At 42.6% G+C, this 21151-nt stretch overlaps 1 protein-coding gene across 1 annotated transcript in view; it reads left to right on the top strand.

The window, feature by feature from the left end:
• The window catches only part of ADGRD1 (adhesion G protein-coupled receptor D1), a gene marked incomplete at its 5' end in the record, with an annotated part of 159647 nt that extends 139183 nt beyond the window's left edge, over positions 1 to 20464 (top strand). The window contains 4 exons of the mRNA XM_082325460.1: positions 15902 to 16028; positions 16797 to 16838; positions 19542 to 19634; positions 20324 to 20464. Coding sequence (XP_082181586.1) covers positions 15902 to 16028; positions 16797 to 16838; positions 19542 to 19634; positions 20324 to 20419 — 358 coding nt within the window. The 3' untranslated portion in view covers positions 20420 to 20464. The remainder of the gene's footprint in view (positions 1 to 15901; positions 16029 to 16796; positions 16839 to 19541; positions 19635 to 20323) is intronic.
• Positions 20465 to 21151: the final 687 nt, after the last annotated feature.

The raw sequence follows: 21151 nt of genomic DNA, 5'->3' as shown, positions 1-21151 counted from the left end.
CTCGGATACCAGTCCTCCGAGTTAGCGCCGATGGCTTCGCTGCTTTTAACATCAGGCATTATTCTGCAAGATTCTGTGGCTTTGTTGCATTTTGTTCTTCTGATTCCATTCCTGTTTCATGTCATTTGATGTCCAAAGACTTCTCTTTCGAAGGATTATTTGCAGCTGCTCATTCTCACAGAATGTACTTGTCAATCACAGCACTTGCTTGAAGCCCTCGTGAGAGCTCTCCTGCCAAAGGAGATACCGTAATCTCTCTCCGTAACTAAATTCCACCCCTTTGTGATACCATTAGAGAATTTCTTTTTTTCCCCCCGCCCCCCTTCAAAAGAGGGGTGAGGAGCAAGTTACAATCTGCAAAGTCTTCTGAAAGTCTATGGGGATTCAAAATCTAGAAAATCCTTTCTGTGCCTTTCTGGGCGGCAGACGCTGCAGCGCAGCCCTCGGAGAACCGGAGCCCCGGCTTTTCTGCGCGCTGTCGAAAAAGGAAAGAGCTTTTCCCATTTGGTGAAGGAGAGCCATCAGTTAGAAAGAGCAGTGTGGCAGGCCAAAGCTGCTGTCACCAGTTACTTTTCTTGACCATTTCTAATTGTGTGTAAGGAATCATGTTCATTGAACGTGGCTTCAAACAGCATGAGTGCTGTATCTCATGGAAACTCTTGGAAGGAGGAGAGTTGACTGGCAATAAAGGAAATAATTAAAAGGAAAGTATTAAGCAATGACAATTAGTGAGCTGAAGTGCTACTGCCATGATAATGTCTTCAACCTAATTAAATTTTTGGCTCATTGGATATGAAAAATACAAATGCAGTTTAGGTATGTCCTTATTCAGACTCGGTTTTAGACTGAAAATACATGGGCTTGAATGTTGCCAACGAGAGTATTAATGAGGAAGTGCTAATCTTTTAGGAACCATAATGACGGTAATGGTAGTGCTTTCGTTGCCGCGGATGCTCAGAGTCAGAGCAGTGGAGAAAGGCTCCCGGCCACGTTGTGATTGTTCAGGCGCACTTCAGGCACATTGTGGGAGGAGTAATAAAAGCTTAAAAGTATGTAAAACATAGCTGCAGAGAGGAGGCTACTCTGCAAAACCACAGAAAAAGGGACAAATAGTAATAGGTTTAAATTGGTGAAAAAAATCAAATATCTTTAAGCTTCCAATAGTGGGAGGGGAGTTGCGAAGAAATGGAGTTGATCACCTGGAGAGCTGTCGAGGTTCTGTCTTTGAACGGCTTTCAGGAGGGGCTGCACAAATGTCTGGCAGGGCTAATTCTGGTGCCAGGAGCAACAACCGATCGTGTCTCGTGGCTGAGCTGGACAGCGTGACATTGTGAGTCCTCGCACAGGTTATTTTTTTCTTGGTTGCGTCCTTCTCAGCCAAAATTGTCCTTTGTGGGAATTGTTTGCCACCTGTTATTTCTCCTTAAACAGGATTTACTGCTCCAGGGTGATCAGGGCCTGTGGGTTGTGGGCTCCAAAGGAGCAAGCAGCTCCGATACTCGTGTGCCTGTTTCTTGCTTGTGTTCAGGAGGGCAGTAAGACACAACATATTCTTGTATTTGGAAGGGCAGTAAGACTTCTGGTGGAAGATGTCCCTGCTCATTGCAGCAGGGGTTGGACTAGATGACCTTTAAAGGTCCCTTCCAACCCAAACTATTCTATGATTCTATGATACAGGTACAAAATATACTAGGAAAACTTGATATTTAAGAGGTGCTGGAGTTTCTGAGTATAAGGATGGATGCTTAGGCGTGTTTGTTTTCGTATCTGAATGTCAGGATAGAATGAGGTTTATTAAAACTTGGTTATTAAATCCCTACGATGAAACCTTGCTCTGAGCACAACAGAATCAGTAATGGAAGGGAAGGGTATGAGAGAAGGGGCCACAGCAAGCCACCCTTCAGCTATTGCTCATCTTCAGTGTCCAGAAAGCTATGTTGTGCTTATCGATCTATGATTGAATCAATTTCTTGATTCCACCCTATCGGTCCCTGACAGACGCTCAGAGCAGTCACTGCAGGTGAACGCTGTTCCCTGCAGCAGCTTGAGGGCGTACTGCGCTGAGACGGCGTCTCCTTAAGTCAAATCAGGATTTATACAGCAGTTAATGAGAACAAAACTCTCTGCTGGCCACATGCCTAAGGTTGGATCATTCCTAATGAGTCTCTTGCCGTATACAAGGTGCCAGCATATGCAGGAGTTGGGTCGAAGATGTTGTTAGCGATATGATATTGTGACATATGGGAACAATGCAGGTGTGGTGTTGCCCCCCCAAAGGTGTCTGAAGAATAGCGTGTCATCTTCACTTTAGAATTGTAACAACAGAAAGGTTCAGCTTTTGAAAATCTACAGTGAAAAAGAGCTTTGAGGTTCACATTCCTTTGTGTTAAAAATTCCCTAATTGTTTTCAGGTTTCAGTCTTTTAATATCTGATTTGAAGCCACGGCCATCAGTAGGAGGCGGACGGTGTTGTGAGTCACAGCTTTATGCCTGGTACCAGAGTAACAATTAAATGCAGGTCGTTCATCATGGAGCGGTACAATTCACTGGGAACAGCAAGAACTTCAAGAGTTTGCTTGAACTGCTGCATTTACATCCTTGGTCCAATTTATAATCTTAGAACTCTATGTCAGCTTTACGCAGAATAATAAGACAAATATTATAGTTATGCCATCGCATAAAGTAAATGCTTATTTAAACACCCACCTTGTGCAGAGCTCTAGGCAGCCGTGTAAATCACCACCCAGGCTGACACAGCTCTTAGCTAAGTGTGATTTACGTATTTTCCCAACAATGCTCTCTCAAAATAAAATTAAAGAAATGAAAAATACAGGTAATTACAATAAAGAAAATGTCCTATTTTAGAATCAAAAGTCCTTTTAAACTTTTAGATACTATCTTCAGGTAAGTAATAAAATGCCATTAACTATAGATGTGTTACAGGTGTTTTGGAAATAGAAATTGGAAATTATGCCCAGTTCTTTTCAATTGAAAAAGATGTGAAGCAGAAACATATATCTCAGTAAAAGAAACTGAATAAAAAGCAGTTTTCTTTTGGAACAATATTAGAAATAATCAAAAAGGCAGTTAAGTCAGATGATAACTGAAAGCACGAGAACATCAGGAAGAGTCAGATTTTGGATGTGAGGTGTGGTGATCGCCCCACGAAGAGCCACGTTCTTTAACTCTCCTGTGTGTGCTCTCCCCAGCGAGTCTCACGTAGCTTCTCCAGCCACCCTCCACAGTTACTTGCCTTATTTTAATACAGACATTAAAAAACTAGGGAACATCCAAATACAGTAACCGAACAAAGAAGCCTTGGATGTTCTCATGTCAGTAGAGATAGCAGTGATTCAGATTACTTGTTCAAAAAAGCAAGCAGCAATAAGACAGACATAAATATGTACGGAGACGCATAAAGGAGCTCGTCATGAGCTCCTGTCTGAGCCCACTGTACAGAACGAGAGAATCAGCAAATCCTCAGCTCAGAAATTAAAAAAATAAATGACCACGGAGTCTATTTTTAATTTTTATAATGTCCATGGAACTGCAACCATACCCAATACTGCAGCATGTTACTGAAGCAAAGGGCTTTGGAGGGTTCTGGAAAGCCCGAAGCGGCGCAGGCGCCGGCGTTGGCGGCAGCTCCCCAGCAGCCGCCTGCCCCGCGGCCAGCCCGCGCCCCACGAGCCGCTGGCAGCCTGCAGACCTCGCTCCTGGAGGCCTCCCGCGGATCGCAAAGGGCTGGGGGAGAAAAGAGGAGGGGACTGGAGGTAAGGAGGTTAGGAGGGAAGTACGCAGGTTTTCCATGTTTTCCATTTGCAAGCAGGCCCCGGGAGAAGGCGGGAATCAAACCAGTTAGTAAAACATTTTGATTTTGACAAATTAGAAAATATTTTTTTGGAACTTTTCTGACTAGGTTTTTCTGCAAGTAATGCAGCGTCAGCTATGACATTAACTTTGATAAACGTGAGAAAAGCCGTATGTTGCCTGGCTTCTTTAATGCCAGCTTAATAAGCAATCCAGTTCCTCACTTGACAGCATTGCGTAGCTGAATGCTTTTCTGCAGCCTGTGTTACCCTCCGAAGCAGCAGTCACTAGCAGTTTTTAGAAACCAGACAGCAAGGCAGCGTGATTGCAGTTGTACTTCAGCAATTCTTTTTTTCCCCTTATGTACATTTGAGACAGGCGATCAAGCAAGTATATGACTATTTATTTGCCACTACTGCAGTTAAAGCTCATATGAACCATTACACAGAAAATTACTTTTCTTTCTCAGTTGCTATGCCTGACCTTGATAGCTTGGCTGTTCGCTGGTACCGTTGCCATGGAAATGGGAGCGATCTTTCTGTTGATATCATTGCATAATTAAGGGTCACTGAGACTGTTTAGGTCAAGGGATCATTTTCAGAGTTCAGCTCCTGGGGGGGGGGGGAATGTTATTCCACAGAAATTTTGTGTATGTGCTGATGCGACTGTTACTTTGTCATCCTGAATTAAACCATGAGCCCTGCTGACTTCAAGCTAAGCGCCAGAAACATTTGCCAAATCTATAGATTTCCAATAACCCCCATCTCTGTGAGGCTGCTTTTTCTGGGTGTTCCCAGCCATACAGGACTACCAAGCTACAGGACTACCAAGCTACGAAGTCGGTTGCCGCTTGTCAGCTGAACAGTGGTAACTGGCTGTGTAATTGCTCCTGACCATTTTGAATTGTGTCTAAACCACAGTCACTTATACTGGTAAAAGCCTCTGGTGACGGAAATTTGAGTCTCCCCAGGAAGTTTTCTTCCTAATGGCTTCTCTTAAAAGCTTGATGTTTGCGCAAGGACAGTTTAAGGAAGGACAAACAAGAGCCTGCCCTTCCCCAGTGGACAACAGTTAGTTTCTTTCCCTGCAAACTTCTATACTCAAAACTTGTCCCACTTCTGACAGGCCACGTTTTCTAGATTACCAACCATTTTCGTTGCTTGCCTCCAGAGTCTTCCCAGAGGACCACATTTTTCTTGGAATCTGATGCCCAAACCCCAACATGATGGAGCACAAAGTAGGGGCTACTTGAGATTTTTAACGTGGGATGTTTCGGGTTTGACATCCCAGAGTAAGGAGAAAAAAAAATTGTAATGGCGTTACATCACTGGCTGCAGTTTTATAAGTCTTAAAAAAACAGTTTTATAAACTGTATTTCATTATCATTAATTAAATGAAGCTAGTTCCATGTTAACACCTAATCCTGTGCTTTTGGACAACTTCTGAGATGTTTAGGGAAAAAAAAGGCCTCATCCACATTAGCATCCTGGTCTAGCAAGCTAAAACAGACGTATGCTGCCATACTGTTCCCGTTCCCTTTGCCTTTATTTTTACACAGAAATTTCTGAAAGGTCTGTCTGCCTATAGTTTCTGGCTCTCTGAGCAGGTCTGTGTTTTTGATATACCCTTTCTTTTTCCCTGCATGTCCTTTCTGAACAAGCTGTGCCCTTTCATATCAGTATTCCCGTCATGTGAATTCTTCCCTCAAATCTCCTGTTATGCAAAGGAAAGCGAACGCTATGAGGTCCTTTTCATAACTTCTGTAATTTGACAGTCCCTCTTTATTAGCACTGGGTCTGTCATCTTGGTTTACTGCCGGGAAAACAAAGAGTTCCACTGCATGATATAATAACTATAAAAAAGATTGAGATGGCTGTAAATAGCACAATAAGACTAATTTTCACTATATTGTTTCAAGATGACTTGCAGAGATTTAGCCAATTAAAAATAGTAAGAGTTGGGCTGATGTAGATCCATGCCTCACACTGACAATATACCTAGGGATAGTCTATACAGAAAGCTGTCGTGAGAAGGAAGAAGTCCTGCGCTGGGAGCTTTGAAAATGGGCAAAGCAATGGAGACTGTAGTGGAAGAAATAATTAGGTGCAAATGTTGGAGAAAAGAAGTAGATGACATCTAGCCTGGTCCATCTGGCACCCACAGGCAGGATCTAGCCCTTTGGAGCATTTCCATTGCCTTGTCCTTGGAAGAGACAGGTAATGAGTTTTCTGGGAATAAGCTGTCGTAACAAATTCCTTCTCCTGGGCCGAGTCCAACGCAGAGCTAGGCACCAGGTCCCTCCTAGGAGAAGGGGGGAGTCTGAAGGAACATCTGTTTTCACATATGCAGAGCATCCAGAGCAGCCAAGGTTTGATTATCCTATTAATATGTTGCTCCTATAACTAACTTTACGGTCATATTGGGCAATTCATTATTTGGTATCTTTGTCTGGTTTAGAAACAGAAATAATACCATAACCTTTTTCAACCCAGGACTAGATCACGGCCAACTGGACATGGAGAAACCCAAACCCTCCTGCGTAGTTTTTGTTGTCTGCTTGTGAGAAAAGAGTGCCGCTCTTTCCTTGGGTGCTTGCTCTGTAAGGTGCAAACTGAAAAAACGAGAGGACTGCTCCACCTCTGGAAACAAACCGATGCTTAATAATAGCACCCTATATAAAAAAGACCCGACCCATTAGAACATTGCAATTTATCTTCTTTTTAAAACAACAAATTAATCCCTCCAGACGTCCCAGTCGATCTGCTTTTGTCACACTATTAAAGAACCCATGAAGTGGAAGTGGGTAATATTTTCTTGTCTTTCCCCCCCCCCCCCCTTACTTCTTTTAAAGTAACTCCAGAATCAGCTTTTAAGGAAGAACCAAACACCGCAAGAAATAGGGAAGTAAGTGAACAGTTGTGTTCAAGAAATCCATAAATCTTCACTATTGTAAGGATCAGGGCTTGTTCTGTTCCTTTTTCTTTTAAGTTGCTTTCATTTTCCACATGGTTTTCTGAGGATGTGATTATTTTGGCTTCTGGCCGTGGTTGTCAATACCAACTGCTGGGAAATTTGTTCCGTCGCCCATTACCGGAATCTCCCAAAAAACTTTCAGCAGCCACATTTTTTGGACTTCCAAAAAATTTAACTTGTGACTGCAACAACCAATCAACCCCTTAGTCTACCTGGATCTTAAAGAAATGCACCATCGATTGTGAATTTCTTAGAAACGATTGCACACAAAAGGATTGTATCATTGCTCGCCCATGATGGTACTCGGCAGAGCTTAAGCGATCGTCTAACTGGAAGTAGTTATACTGCGGCTTCTTTTAGAGGTTGTTACGGGAGAAGAGAAAACAGATTCTGTTACACTGGGCTGTTGCTGAGGTTCAAGTGATGCTTCGGTAGAAGCAGAGCGTGAAAGGAAGCACAGAGAGACACAATCTTCGGAGATTAAAGTACAAATATGCAACAAAACTATTCACTAGCAAAAGCTCCCAGTCACCTTTTAAAAACGACAACTTCTACTACGAACAGAGAAGCTTTTGGGTGTCTCCTGGGAACAAATACACGTACAACTGGGTATCCTGTGGTCCAAGGCCTCTCGGTGCAGGTACCGTATCTCCAATTATTAATACTGCTTGGTTGGAGGTGGAACATTCTTCTACTGTGAGAATAAGCTCTTATTATTTTCTTTGATGACTCAATGGCAAAGTTCAGTGGAAAATTAGCTCTAACCTTGGGCTTGGGGATCGAGAAGCAGAGAATGCTGTCACAGCAGCAGTGGAATGAGAGAATTAGTGTCAAAAAATGTTGGGGAACAGAATTTTAGAAAGAGAATGGAAAAATCCCACTGCAAATTCAGTTCCCCTAGGAAAATTGTAACCACTGAAAATTCAGCTTGCAAGGACATTACGTTTTAATTCTCTATAGTCTTTTAATAGCTTGCATTAAAGACAAGGAGAAGGACATGTTTTAGTGAAGTACTTAATTACTTTCTTTGGGAAGCGTTTTTTTTTCTTTTGTAGTTTTAGGATCAGGAAGTGATGGAGGTGACATGGGACTTGATCTGTGGGAGGCCTTAGCAAGGTGCGGATTCCTAAATCCCTGGTTAGGGGCTGAAGTCAGAAGTCAATGCTGCCAGCCCCTGGAATTGCCTCCTCAGCATTAAAATACTTAAGGTACCTCCATTTCTGGTCACGGCCCTTATTTTGTCAGGCTTGATGGGGGTTTGAAGGGAGGCTTGGATTTCAGTCCCTGCTCCACTGAATATTTAATAAGAAATATTAATAAAGCAAGGATTAGGTAGGACTCTTCTCTCTCAGAGGAGTGCCTCACGACTCATCTGTGGAGTACACCTCTCTCTCTGACCCAGTGAATATTTAATTACTTAATCTAAGCGGAACAGGGTCACTAGGCAAGAATGAGCATCAAGCAGGGAGTCAAGATGCTCCTCTGGAAAAAAAGAGAACTGCAGTCCCTTAGGCAGAAGAGTGGTTTGAGCCCAGGCCTCCTATATTCTGGGCAAATGCTCTATCTACTAAAGGCAGCTTTAGCTTTTTGGAAAACGTAGGAGGAGGAGCACTGCTTTGGCAGCCCCTGCCTTCTTGTGGGGGTCAGTGGGGAGAGGGCTGGGTGTTGTACGCTAAGCATAACAGAAAAGGAGCAATGCCACCCCCTTCCCACTCTCGTGATACAAATCAATCTGAATTTCGTTGTTGTTGCAGCCTAGATTTTTTTTTTTTTTCATAGCTACAATACTTTTGACTAGCAGCCTCTTCCCTGGATTATAAATGGCACCCACCAGAAAGCAATGATCTGAAATGTCCGTAAATATTTCTTATTCAGTTTCACAACATCACTTTAAAAGGGAAAATAACGTTTGGGAACATGGGAAATGGCAACTGCAGTTACCAGTGGTTTTGTCTCTTTTTTTTTTTTTTTTTTTTAAATTTATTATAGTTGTGCCTAGAAATCACCTGAGATTAGGCTAGGAACTGTGTATGTGCTAATTAAAAGACATTCCTTGTGCCATCAGCCTTATCATCTATGTAGCTAAGACGAAGTGTAGGAGGAGAAAAAAGTGCATGTGTATTTGCAGGAGTTCATGAGCTACTGCTCGGTAGCAGGAGCAGAATTAAAATCCGTGTCTGTGCTTTCTGAGACGAGAGCTCTACTCGTTAGATCGGGATGTCTAGCAGAGGTCAGAGATTAATTTCATTTTGAAAAAAACCCCAACATCTACTCTCAGTGTCACTTACGGAGTGAATTGGTTGCTAAGTTAGAAGGGGTCCTGAGGGATCTGACTCTCAAGCCTGTGCTTTGGCTACTCTGCTGAGCTGCTTACACCACCAGGGCACTACTGAGACCTGGTTGTTTTTTATGGAGGAGTGAAATGGAGCTGGATCCTGTAGACTCCAAATGACACCAGGGGCTCTGGATCAGCCCCGAAGACTGTTGGGTATGATTTCATTGGTGTTCATTGCCTAGTTCACTAAAAAAGAGGAGCTGTTATCAGTATTCTTCCATTTGTCTTGTTTGATGTTGGTGGCAACTCACCACCTGAATCGCTTAGTATTGGTTTTGCTCCTTGGAGAATCAGGTTGCAAACTGAGCAGCGGCAGCACACAGCGCTGCCGAGCGCCGCGGGCAGAACTGCTGTTCCTCAGGCATCAGCAGGAACGAGAGCCCGAGCGCTGGTCAGCGGAGCAGGGAAGGTGTGCGCTGGAAGCGCTCCTCAGCCTGAACGAAAACCATTTTCATTCGCAGTCACAATTGCAGCAAGTGGTTTCCCAGCAGCTTTGCAGCCTCGAGGTTAGCGAACACTGCTTGTAACAAATGGGAAACTGAAGCTAAATTCAACTTTTCCCAGCATTAGTCTGAAATGTTAGTTGCCGGTTTGGGGATTTATTTATTTTTATATAAAGCACAAAGGATATTGCTGACAGTGGCTAGTGAAGAGTTTAAGAAAGAAGAGAGGCATTTTCGTTAAAAGGCCTGTTTGTCAGGGTAACAATTTCGGTGAATTGTTGTGAAGGGTTTTTACTTTTTTTAGGCAGTGTTTCCTCCAATTATTATATAATCTTGGCTTATGGGTCTGAATTAAGTTCTTACTTCAGCAGGCATCATGACTGAAAAGTGGATGTCGGAAGTCTTAAAAGGATTAGTGCTCCATGTATAACCGATCAAATAGATTTGTGAATTAGGGGTCCCCTTCAGAGAAGTAATAAAGGTTTTTTTTCTGCAAGCAGTGAAATTTCTTTCTTGTAGCTGTCAGTGTAGTCGTTCTGCATCAGTGTAAGATATCGACAGTGCTCAGGGCAATAGCAGAAAAGGGCAGAGATTAAGTAAGGGGAAGGGAGCAATCTCAATTGAGTAGAGCTGTTCCAAACCAATTGCAAATACAATAAAACTATAAGGCCCAACACTGCTCTTGGAAAAATGTTCCTAGTAACTTCAGTAACAGTGCAATGACTTTATATGATGTTGGTAATGAAAATACATCTCAGAAGTGCTGCAACCTGTACTTCTTGCACACCAGGACTTCAATACAGCTATGATAATTATCCAACTCAGAAGACCTCCCTTCCCGTGTTGCCTGACCAGTGCACACGTCAGGATCTCAGCTGGCGTACAACGCTGGCTAGCAGTCCGTCTCCGGCTGAGCAGAGGTACAGAAAATATCAAAGTCCTGCACTGAAGTGAATGCTAAAGCACAAGCAACCAAACAAAGCCAACTGAAGAAATCTGGAGTGGAAGATCTCTGGTGAGCAAGGTTTACTTCTCAGGAATTAGACTTGGAACTGTAAGAACAGGAAAGGGGAAGAAAGATACTTTTTCAACAGGAGATTTAAAGGGTGAGTGCGTGTTAAATGGACAGCCTGATTAACAATTAGTGAATAAAGTCAAGGCTGTTCTTGCAAGAAGTGTATCAGGAAAATTTGCTAAGGACTTCCAGAGGACTCCCCCCTGCCCCCCGCCACCGGGATTCGTGCAGGAGGGCTGAGCTGAGCGGGGCTGTGTATGAGCTCGCAAGGACCAGCAGCGGCGGCAGAGGACGGGGCGCCGCGCAGCGCTGATTCATTGCTGCTTGCTTTCTGCAGTGAACAGGCGTGCAAATCTGAACGAAATCAAGTCGTGCCCAGGTGGTTCTTGGGGAGTGGTGCTTCAGAAGCCTCTGCAGCCCAGCCGAAGAGACCGTTAGCGTTGGGGCAGAGTGAGCAACAACCCTAACCATAGACCGAACTGACAGACAGGCTACGTACAGCTAGTGCTATCCCAAAGGCTATTCCATATACATTGGGTAGAAAACTGCAGTCACGCTCAAGATATTTTTGTATTTTCCAGAAGTTGTCTATATTATGAAATAATAACAGGTACGTACTTTAAAAAAATATATTGGCAAAAGGAAACAATAGAAAGGAGGGGGGAAAAAAAAATCTTTTGTGCTGGTTTTGCTTTGCTCCTAATTAATTAATTAATTCCAGGACTGATCATTCCGTGTATATAGATGCAGAGAGATAAAAAGCTCACCAAACTTAATGCTATTAGACTGCAGAAGAGTAACAATATCTGAGCTTTTAAAAGTGTACGTGAGAAACAGGCTGTCAGGTTGCTTCTAATTTCAAAGGCCAGAGCATGGGAAGGGCACACAGGAGAAATTTAGAGGGTCCTTTGTAAGGCAATGGCCGTTCTGTTTTCTGACACATTAGGGCACAAGGACAAAGAAAGATTTTGGCGAGGTTTATAAAGTCCTAGTGGGGCTGGACCTCAATATCTGCAAAGTAAGACCTGCCGCTGCCCCAAAGTATCGCTCCTTCATGTCACTGATTTCATAGATGATAGAAAGCTCAAGCGATGGTAGTGGCTTTTTTTTTTTAAGGTTGCACAGTTTAAGTCATGCAGTATTCCTTCTCCAAACATAACATGTATTTGATTGCACTCTATATCTTAGCGTACTAGAACTAATCTACTAAAATATTCATGTAGCAAAGAAAAATGGGAATAAAAAAAATAGAGTATGTGCAGCGAGTCAGAATTCATGTGCCTAGTGAACATTAACTTTTGTATTTCTAATATTTTTTTAACCTTGCCACCTTAATGGTGTTCTGACGCAGCATTTTACATTTAGTATTTTTCTTTTTTAAAGTTCAAAGACAAAAGGAAAGAAGGATGGGAAGGGGAGGGGTAAGTGAAAGAAAGTAAGAGGACCAGGAACATTAGAGCTGAGTCCTTTGCTTGGTGAGTAAAGCTCATAAACACCTTGAACTAATAATTTCATACATAGGGTGAAATTCAGAGCATGCAAGCATAGAAAGCTATGCAATAATTAAGCAAAAAAAAAGACTTAATGAGATTTAAGTGATACATATGCAGAGCTGACCCTTAGATAGTCTCAAATGAATTTTACCTTCATATGGCTGCTCTTGTAAATGGATGTGCATGAATACATTTGCATGAGAAATCCTACATGTCTGTATTTTGTTTTCATTTTTGGTTATGTATTTCTGCTGCACATGTTGTGCTTAATAGTTAGCAGTCTTTATTAATACCTTACTTTACAAATGCCTTATGTATTTTTTAATGTCAAAGGCTCCTGAAAATCCAAACTGTAAGAATGATTTTGAAAACGTTGAAATCAAGTACCTAACTCTGCTCTGCCCTCAACTACAAATTACACATGAAGCTTTTTATGCTCTGACTCAAAAAGAAATAATGAAAACTTATTTTTGGCAACAAACCAGCTGGGGAAAATTATATTCCAAACTGCAAACTTTATAAAAATTGAGAGTGTGAGAACAAAAGAGAAAAAAAAGGGTGGTTTGTAATGAAGACAGTTTTACAAGTGTAGCTGTGCTGGGCATACTAATCACCTGCCGTATCAGGTTAGAGAGGACATCTAAACCATCACAGAATCTGAATGTACCTACTCCATCCTCCAGGCGTTCGCCTGTCCCCCCGCCGGCCCCGAGTCCTGCACAGAGGCCTCCCTGCAGGCACAAGGGCTCTCGGAGATGATGCGGGGCTCTCTGCACAAAGTGCGCTGCAAGAGGTGCTCTGCTGGCTGCTCCCCGATGGAGCACGCCTTACGTTAGAGCTGAGGTGATGAACTTTAATCTTAACAGAGAAAAAAGCGCCAAACATCCTTGATTCATGAAAATAAACTTGTATCAGTTGTTTTAAAGCTGTATCTTTTAAAATGCATGTTTTAATCAAATAGTGAGCTCAAGGTTTAAGGTATTCCTTCATTTTCTGGCTGAATAAACTCTTTGCAGAATTAAATTGAATTGTGCAGCAATATTCATGGCCAAGGACATAAAGATATGAATCAATACAGGGGGAAAAAAAAAAGATTCCAGATTCTTCCCCACCCCAGATTTCCCGATAAACCTGAAGCCTGTGCAGTACTTCAACGTACACTTTAATCAAGGATGTAAGGCAGCGCGTGCTCAGGTGACGGAAATGAACAACATGTCTTGTCTCTAAGTTTAATTAAGCGATTTCTTCATTGAATTGTGTTGTACAAAATTCTCATTTGTTTTATGTTTGTTGTAATTACAAGTGGTCTCTTGTCATGCAGCTCTACGCACTTCTCTCCTGAACTTGTACTTTAATCTGTACGAGGGTAAAAGGCACAAGTAGGACATTAATCTCCCTAAAACAACTTTCTCTCTTGCATACGTTTCCAGCTAAATAGAAATCTGCTAATTTCTGAAAAATGTAGCTTTAGCAAGCATTGACTGACTTTTAGTTTCTCACAACCGCTGTTCCCCTTGCTGCCCTCTTGGCTTCTTTATCTGTAATTGTACCATAGACACAATTCACTGAAATATTTTAAACATATATTTAATTGTAAGCATGTGCTTAAATCCCGCGGGCTACGCCAGGAGTTAAGTGTTTATAAATGCTGTGGTGAGTAGGGATGAGATCTGCCTGCCTTGCTGGTTCAGGACGTTCCACATGGGGACGGCTCTCTTCGTTGTGCTTTCTGTCTTGTACCAGCAAAATTGCAGTCGGCTGCCCAGGAGGAAGAGTTCGTCCTTTGATAGCTGCCACTGAAAACGTGGTGCCTGGGTGTGCAAAGGTTTGACATCTATTCATCCCTGACAGGGAAAATTGCACTGGGCTGTCTAGTTAGTAGTGCCTTGACAGCAAGAATGTTTTGCCCTGTGGGATTCAGGGGGGTTTGGGTGATTACAGAGCGGACAGACATCACGAATGCTTTTGGGTTGCCCGGTGCTGTGAACTAGATGTATAGCACTGACTGGGAAAGAGTGAGTGATGACTTCTGAGCTCTATTTTTGGTCACCTGGCCCTGCTCTATTTTACACCAGCCTTTACCAGGTCAAACTAATGTGAAAACGAACTGTGGAGGTGTTTATTGTTTTAATCAAAAAGCCAGATGGATTAGGCTAAGAACAGAAAGACTCGTCCATCGGATAAAGCCAGATGGACTGGGGGTCCCTCCAACCCTCTATCCCTGCTATAAAGGCCAAGCACATACTCCCACCTTCCAGCGCACACGAGATCAGGGACATCCTGCACAAGCGGCTGCATCTGAACTGTCACAGTTAGCAATCCACAACAGAGCCATCTTCCGTGAGTCTACAGGATCCTTTTTAGATGTCCATAGCATCCTGTAGCAAGGACTTCCATAGAGTAATCCAGTTGTCTTCCTTTTTTAACGTGATTACACTAGAAACACTCTGTAGGGCTATTACGACGACACTCTCGAAGTCTGTATTACAGAGTATACGCAGACACAGAAGTGCAATTCTTTAGAGCAATTCATTAGCGTGAATCAGAGATGATGCTCTGAGGGCTTCGTAAGGAGAAGACAATTGTGTGGGATAAGCAATAATCTTTGTGTGTTAAATTCCGTCAGTTGTGCCTGTCTTTCTTGGAAGTGGCCGAGTGGTATGCAGTTGCAGAGAGAGATATCGGCGATGTTTACATCAAAGCTGAAAACAGATGCAAGAATTGCCAGTACCTCTGCCCGCTCCTGAGCTCCCTGCGCTCTGGCTGCCCTGAACTCCTGCTGCAGCTGACGGCCATGAGCTCCCTGGAGGAAGTGCGCGGTTCTCTGGTCTTTAATGTAGGCGGCTATGAATACGCTGAAGAGACGTAACTGCGATCTTAACAATTCTAAATGCCATGCCTTTGTTTTCTCTGTGGTTCGCTTTGTATAAAAGTTCCTCTTTATATAAAATTTGGTCCACAGAATTCAGCTGCTGCAGAAAACTTTCCGTTTCCATTTAATTCTCTGGTATACCACAATTTCTTTTCTCTACCACTGTAACAAACATATTAGCATAGCTCATTAAGGCAAACCCAAAAATCCCTCTTATTTTCTCAGAGCTGTTAGCTTTTCAGCTGTGTATCACCTTTTACTGAAATTCTGCCAAGTCCTCCAAGCTAAGCAGAACGAATATGTATCAGAAGGGACCTCCAAGAAACACAAGCTATTTCAATATTTGGCATACATTTCTCTGAATCAACTCTGAACAAGCAGGGTGGTAGCAGAATAATACTGCGGTGTTAAAGGATTTGCATTTTGCAGAGGTACATCGTGTTTCTTCCCATTTGTGGTGATTAAAAATCCCAAATCACTTTCTGTAAGAGAAATATTGTGTTGTCTTGACTCAACTACAGTGCTGAGCAAATGTATTTTGGATATACTGTACAGGAGTTTTAGTTTTTCCATATGATGCTGCCTTTGTTCTCAGTTTCTGCCCTGTGTTTTTGACTCTTACACTTGATTCCTCGCTGACAAAATGATGGTACTTCACTGCAAACTGAAGATACGGCTGCCGTAGTTAGAGGACCATCTCGCCATCTCCTCCCCTGCACCCTCAGTTACTGACTCTCAATCTGTATTTATCCCACGTGACACCGAAGGTGTCTGTTATCCCCATTTTCATAGTTGAGGAATGACTAATTAAGAGACTTGCCCATTAAAAGAATTTTATGGCCAAGAGAGTCATACACACGCTGCCTTGCTGCCAGGACATAACTGATAAACAAATTCCAGCCCCCGCAGCAGGGAGTTTAACTGTCTCATCACATTTCCTATTTTTGTTTTCTCTTTCAGACTAACAGCTAAAGCCGTCGCTGTTCTCTTACCAATCTTGGGAAGCTCGTGGATCTTTGGGATTTTGTCTGTCAATGCCCACGCATTAGTATTTCAGTATATATTTGCTGTTTTCAATTCACTACAAGTAAGTGCCTGGTGGGAAAGTTTATGGCTACTAAACTGCTGCTGAGATCCAATAAATGGATCATTAGTAATGTTTTCACATGCTTGTGTTCATTTGATTTTTTTTCTATGTTCCTTCCTCTGTCTTTTAAGTCTGTGCTGACCATACAGCGCTGGCAATTGTTTAGTCTCTGTATGAACAGAACTTTCATCCCACTCCTTAGTGTTTCCAGTAGCAATAATTAAATAAATGAGACCGTGAGCTTGAGAAATGAAATCCGTTCTTCCAGCACCAGGTACCACAGGCAAGATTCTTTAGTCGAAATACCACAACAATTTTTCAGTGTCAGTTTGAGGCTTCATTACTGAGACTAAATGAAAGCCAACAGAAGTTTGTGGCAGTGGTGCGGCATAAGGCGAAGAGCGGAGCTGTTCTGCAAGCTGCAGAAAGCAGCACGCGACTCTTGCATGCAGGCAATCAGACCCTCGTCGTCATAAGACACCAATCCAGAAAGAAACAGGATTCCTGCTTCTTTTCAGCCAGGTGTCTCCTTCAGCACCCCGAAGTTTAGGAGGTGCCGTTTGACAGGAAAAGGCCCAGGCAAGCCTCACAGGAACCTAATGCTGCAGGTTCCTCCAGTTTAACTTGGGGCACAATTTGTCCTGCTCTTCACTATATATAGATCTCAAGCTACTCAATACCTGCTTTATACGGTACTGTGAGAAATACATTATTGTATTTCTTTCTTCACGGTCAGTCTTCACCCTTCTCCCTTTTATCTCTTTTCAGGGATTTTTCATGTTCCTGTTTCACTGTCTTCTGAATTCAGAGGTACGTAACCAAATGGTGTTAACAAATTTGGTGTTACCGAATTCAAGTAACATGAGTATAAAACAAGAAAATACTTTCTCTGTTATCGTTGCCTGCTATGCCACTGATTTTCTTTCAATTAATACCTGACTGTTAGTGAATTTGTGGCATTTTGACTCATGCTTGACATTTATTTTATTTAACATAAGAAAAGTTTTAAAAAAAAAAAAAAAAGGTAAGAGAAGGCAGCTCAAGACTAAGGGCAGAAGCAGTCCCGAGGGCTGGAGGGGCTGAGCAGGGCACGGGCTGTGCTGCTACGGGAGGATGCTGGAACGGCGGGAGCAGGACCCCCCGGCAGCCCCCGCTGGGGGGCCTCTGGCTTTGTTACATCTGCAGTTCCAGAAAGGGAAATAAATATTATTCTCAGCAAAACATACTTTTGAAAGTTGCTCATGCAATCCTTAATGGGAAACCAAACAGCGTAGAACACATTCCAGGTATTTTTCTTGGCGGAAAGTTCAGGTTTTCATAGTGGACCAAGAGGCATCTTTTTGCATTCTTGCTGTCTTAGAGCAGCCAAGGCAAGGCTGATGTAAATGGGGCTGGTGGAGCCCATCTCTGCTGGGCCTAGAGCTTGCAGCATCCTCTCCTTCCATGGCAGAGAGCAGAAAGTGTTCAGCAGCATCTATTCCTGATAACGAAAGTTTCTTATGAAAACCATTTCCAGCGTGCTGCCGAGTGGTACTACTCAACGTATACCCCCACAGCGCCGATTCTCCCATAGCTCGCTCTTCTGGGCGCTGCTCAGTAGCCCTGCCCCACAGCCTGCCGCTTCGTCCCGTGCAACAGCAGCACTCCAGCTCTTCTGTGGAGACGTTATTATTTATTAATATTTGCCCAACCTATTCAGTCTTAGAGCATTGATATGATCTTTGCTACAATCAGTTTGGAGCGTCAGGACTGACTGTGAAATTCTCGATCTTTATTGAAATCAACTGAAGTTAGGCAGGTTAAAGGTAAGGAGGAAAAATATTTCCTTATTCTATTCTCCCCCAGGCTCAGAAAGCTTTCTTCCTGCTGTCAAGCTTCAAATGCCTTCCATCAAATACAAATATTTGAATTGCTGCCATTTTTCCAGGAACCTCATGAAGAATTAAATTCAGAAACTTCTCAGAATTTTTATCCTTAAAAACCAGTTCATATATAGCTAATGTGAACTGTCATTTTTGGAGAGCAGGGCTTATTGGCTCCGTCGTATTCTGTGCACATCTAAAATACTTCTTCAGCTAAACTGCAAGAATTCTTCTTGAGAATTTCATTCTTACCACAGAAGTAAAACTTGGATATTGTAAAGCGAAATCTGCAGATATTTCCAAGTGGTTGGGTAAAAAAGAGCTTTATTCCCAGCGGGCCTGGACAAGAAATGCGCACGCGTTAGAAGGGAGCACAGGAGAAGGGGTGTGATGGACCTGAGCAGCCTCTCCCGCAGCACACGTCCAAGGCCCCAGCGTCACCCCGACAGCTCAGCCATTGAAGCCCCTCGACCTCCCCCAGCAATCTGGCTCTGTGCCTCACTACTGCCACTCCTAAATTGCCGTTGTCACCTTTCGTACTGCAGTTTGAGCTGCTTATTTCCTGGTCTAGCTACTATGCGTATAAAGAGTAGGTAATTCCTTTCCTCTCCGCAGGAAAGGGAAGACTGTAAGACTTATCCTTGTCTTCCTCCAGTCTCCTCTTTTGATTAAACAACCCGAGCTTCTCGTAACGTGTGTTTGCTTGACCTGTGATCATCCTCACTGCTCTCTTCAGGGCTGTCTCCAGCTGGTCCCTGTTTTTCCTGGGATGCTGGACACGGCAGCGTAGCTGAGGCCATACCAGTGTGGAATAAGGAGGAAGGAGTACTTGGTGTGTTCTGCAGACTATGCTCCTCCTGACATGTTCTTTACCACAACAGCGTAACACTGGTCAATCACTTCCAGCCACTAAGCCTTGATAAATCTCACCTACTTGCCTGAAGAATGACTGTTACCGTCTTTTCCTTATGCAGCCGATTATTTTCACCTTGGTGCAGAATCTTCCTACATCTATAGGGAATTTTATCCAATATCTTTAAAAAATTCCAGTTTTCAAAAGCTAGCTTATGTCCTCGTGGCATCCGAGTACCACCAGGGCTGCGGGAGGGCCAGGGAGAGCCTGCCCGAACAGGGGAGCTTGTGGTCCAGCCTGGGGCTGCACATTTAGTCAGAAAATGTGAAAGTGTCCCAGCGAGCTGCTGAGAATCAATACAATGGCACCCTAGGAAATCTTTCAAACCAGAACTGCAAATACTGGGGATGTAGGCTTATATGCCCTGCAGCTTTGGTTTTTTTGCTTTTATTATTTTTTATTTTTAACAAGATGAATGGTAATACAGTCATACCTTGGACATCTAGGAGGATGGGACAACCCAGGTAACATGAAAATGTCACCAATGAAATGAGACATAAGGGAGGTTATACAGTGCTTTGTATTTAAAGTATGGGTACTTGATGAGTAAAGTTAAATTTTAAAATAAGACCATAAATATAAAGAAAAATGTAGGGGCGGATTGTTTGTTGGTTTTTAGTACAGTGACGTTAATACGGAGGCAGGCTAATGGGGAAATGATTGTAGGCTGCACCTGCAAAAATAAACACAACTTTTTCAAAAGAAATCTTTTATCTGGTTTCGTTTTTTTTCCCAAAGGTTCGAGCTGCCTTTAAGCACAAAACCAAGGTCTGGTCCCTTACCAGTAGTTCAACTCGCAACATCAATGTGAAACCCTTCAATTCAGACATTGTGAGTATTCCTCCTTCCTTTTTTTTTTTCCCCTATTGTACTTGAAAGCGGTCCACATTAAATTCTGTTAGAAAGAACAGGACACAAGGCGGCACGAGGGTATTTTTAGTACCTAACCTAATGCATGGTGTAGACAGGTGGAATCAGCAAGTATTAAGTTGCAGCTGCAATATCTGTTTTGAAAGCAAAGGACAAAATTCTACTTTCTGGTAAACTATCAAATAAAAGTAAACAAAGGTTTATGAACTCTGGAGTATGGTTCACCGAGACTGTCCCCACCAGTTGTAATGGACTTCATATCACGCATTCAAGCAGCATTTTGGCAATGTATTTGTCTGATGATGATGGCTTTTTGATACGTCATTTTTACATTTAAGCCTGAGGAATAAAATCTTAAATAAATCGACACGTCAATATGCTTTTCTAGCTCTCTTTAAATTGTCTTGAGGCAAAAGACATTTGTTTTTATAAAGAACCAGACTTCTGAAGTGATAGGTATTATTAAGTGATCGCTGCCAATCACCTTAGATCCTGGCAATAACTGTTTAAAAATCCTTTATAGCATATGCTCTCAAGATGCTGTGACAACACTGTAATGTAAATAGATGCTTTCAAGCTTTTATTTCATCCAGACAAGAGTGGTTTAGCAAAATAAATAAATCTAGTTTCAATATTATTGTGTTTTCCAGATGACTGGGAACAGGCCAGGCACAACCCCCACAAAGCTGAACACCTGGGATAAAAGCACCAATTCAGCCAACCGCATTGATTTATCAGCAGTCTGACAGTAATGCCAGCTTCTCAGTGAAAACCAAGCCATACATTCAGGACCTCTGACACAGTGTCCACCAGTTTTTTCTCACTGTTAATACCAGCAGAAAACTGCTTTTTTAATTGCTGCCTAATAAATTGGAAATTGCCATATGGTTTTGTTAAGTAACTAGCCCTCATATGCTTGCCTTCGAAACTGTAACACATTCTACCACTTGGCTGTTAGCAATATCTGTAAAAATAACTAGCACAAATATACACTGGATGGTTTTGTCAGCAATGATGAAAACACTAGGTACGCAAAAAGGGCTTATTGCTATCTGAATCATTCCAGCTCCCAGAACTGAGGAAAGGCAACATACCTCTGGAAAGACGGATTTTTATGCTCTAAAATGAAATGCTTCCCATTGTGATGTTGTAACGGGGCTATTCTGGTCTTGCTGTGCCCTCTCTGTTTACATTTATTACCTTACAGAATCCAATTATTGAAGTGAAGCTTATTCAAAATACAGTGTGGTGATTAATTTAAATGCTACAGGGAAGGCAGGACTTGAGGGAGAAGCAGATTCCAGCTACTCAGCTCCCAGCATGGCCACGGAATTAGCAAAGCCAATGTACGCCTATGTCTCCATGCTGATAAACAGCGTACGTAACATGTAATACTTCTATACGTGGCCTATTAGTATTTTACATAGTCCTGTTTACATCGTATCTCTAAAAGGCAGAAATGGCTAAGGTTGTCCTAC

This window comes from Platalea leucorodia, assembly GCF_965183815.1.
Source record: "Platalea leucorodia genome assembly, chromosome: 12".
In the NCBI taxonomy this organism is placed as follows: domain Eukaryota; kingdom Metazoa; phylum Chordata; class Aves; order Pelecaniformes; family Threskiornithidae; genus Platalea; species Platalea leucorodia.
This window is presented reverse-complemented; position numbering and strand designations above follow the sequence as displayed.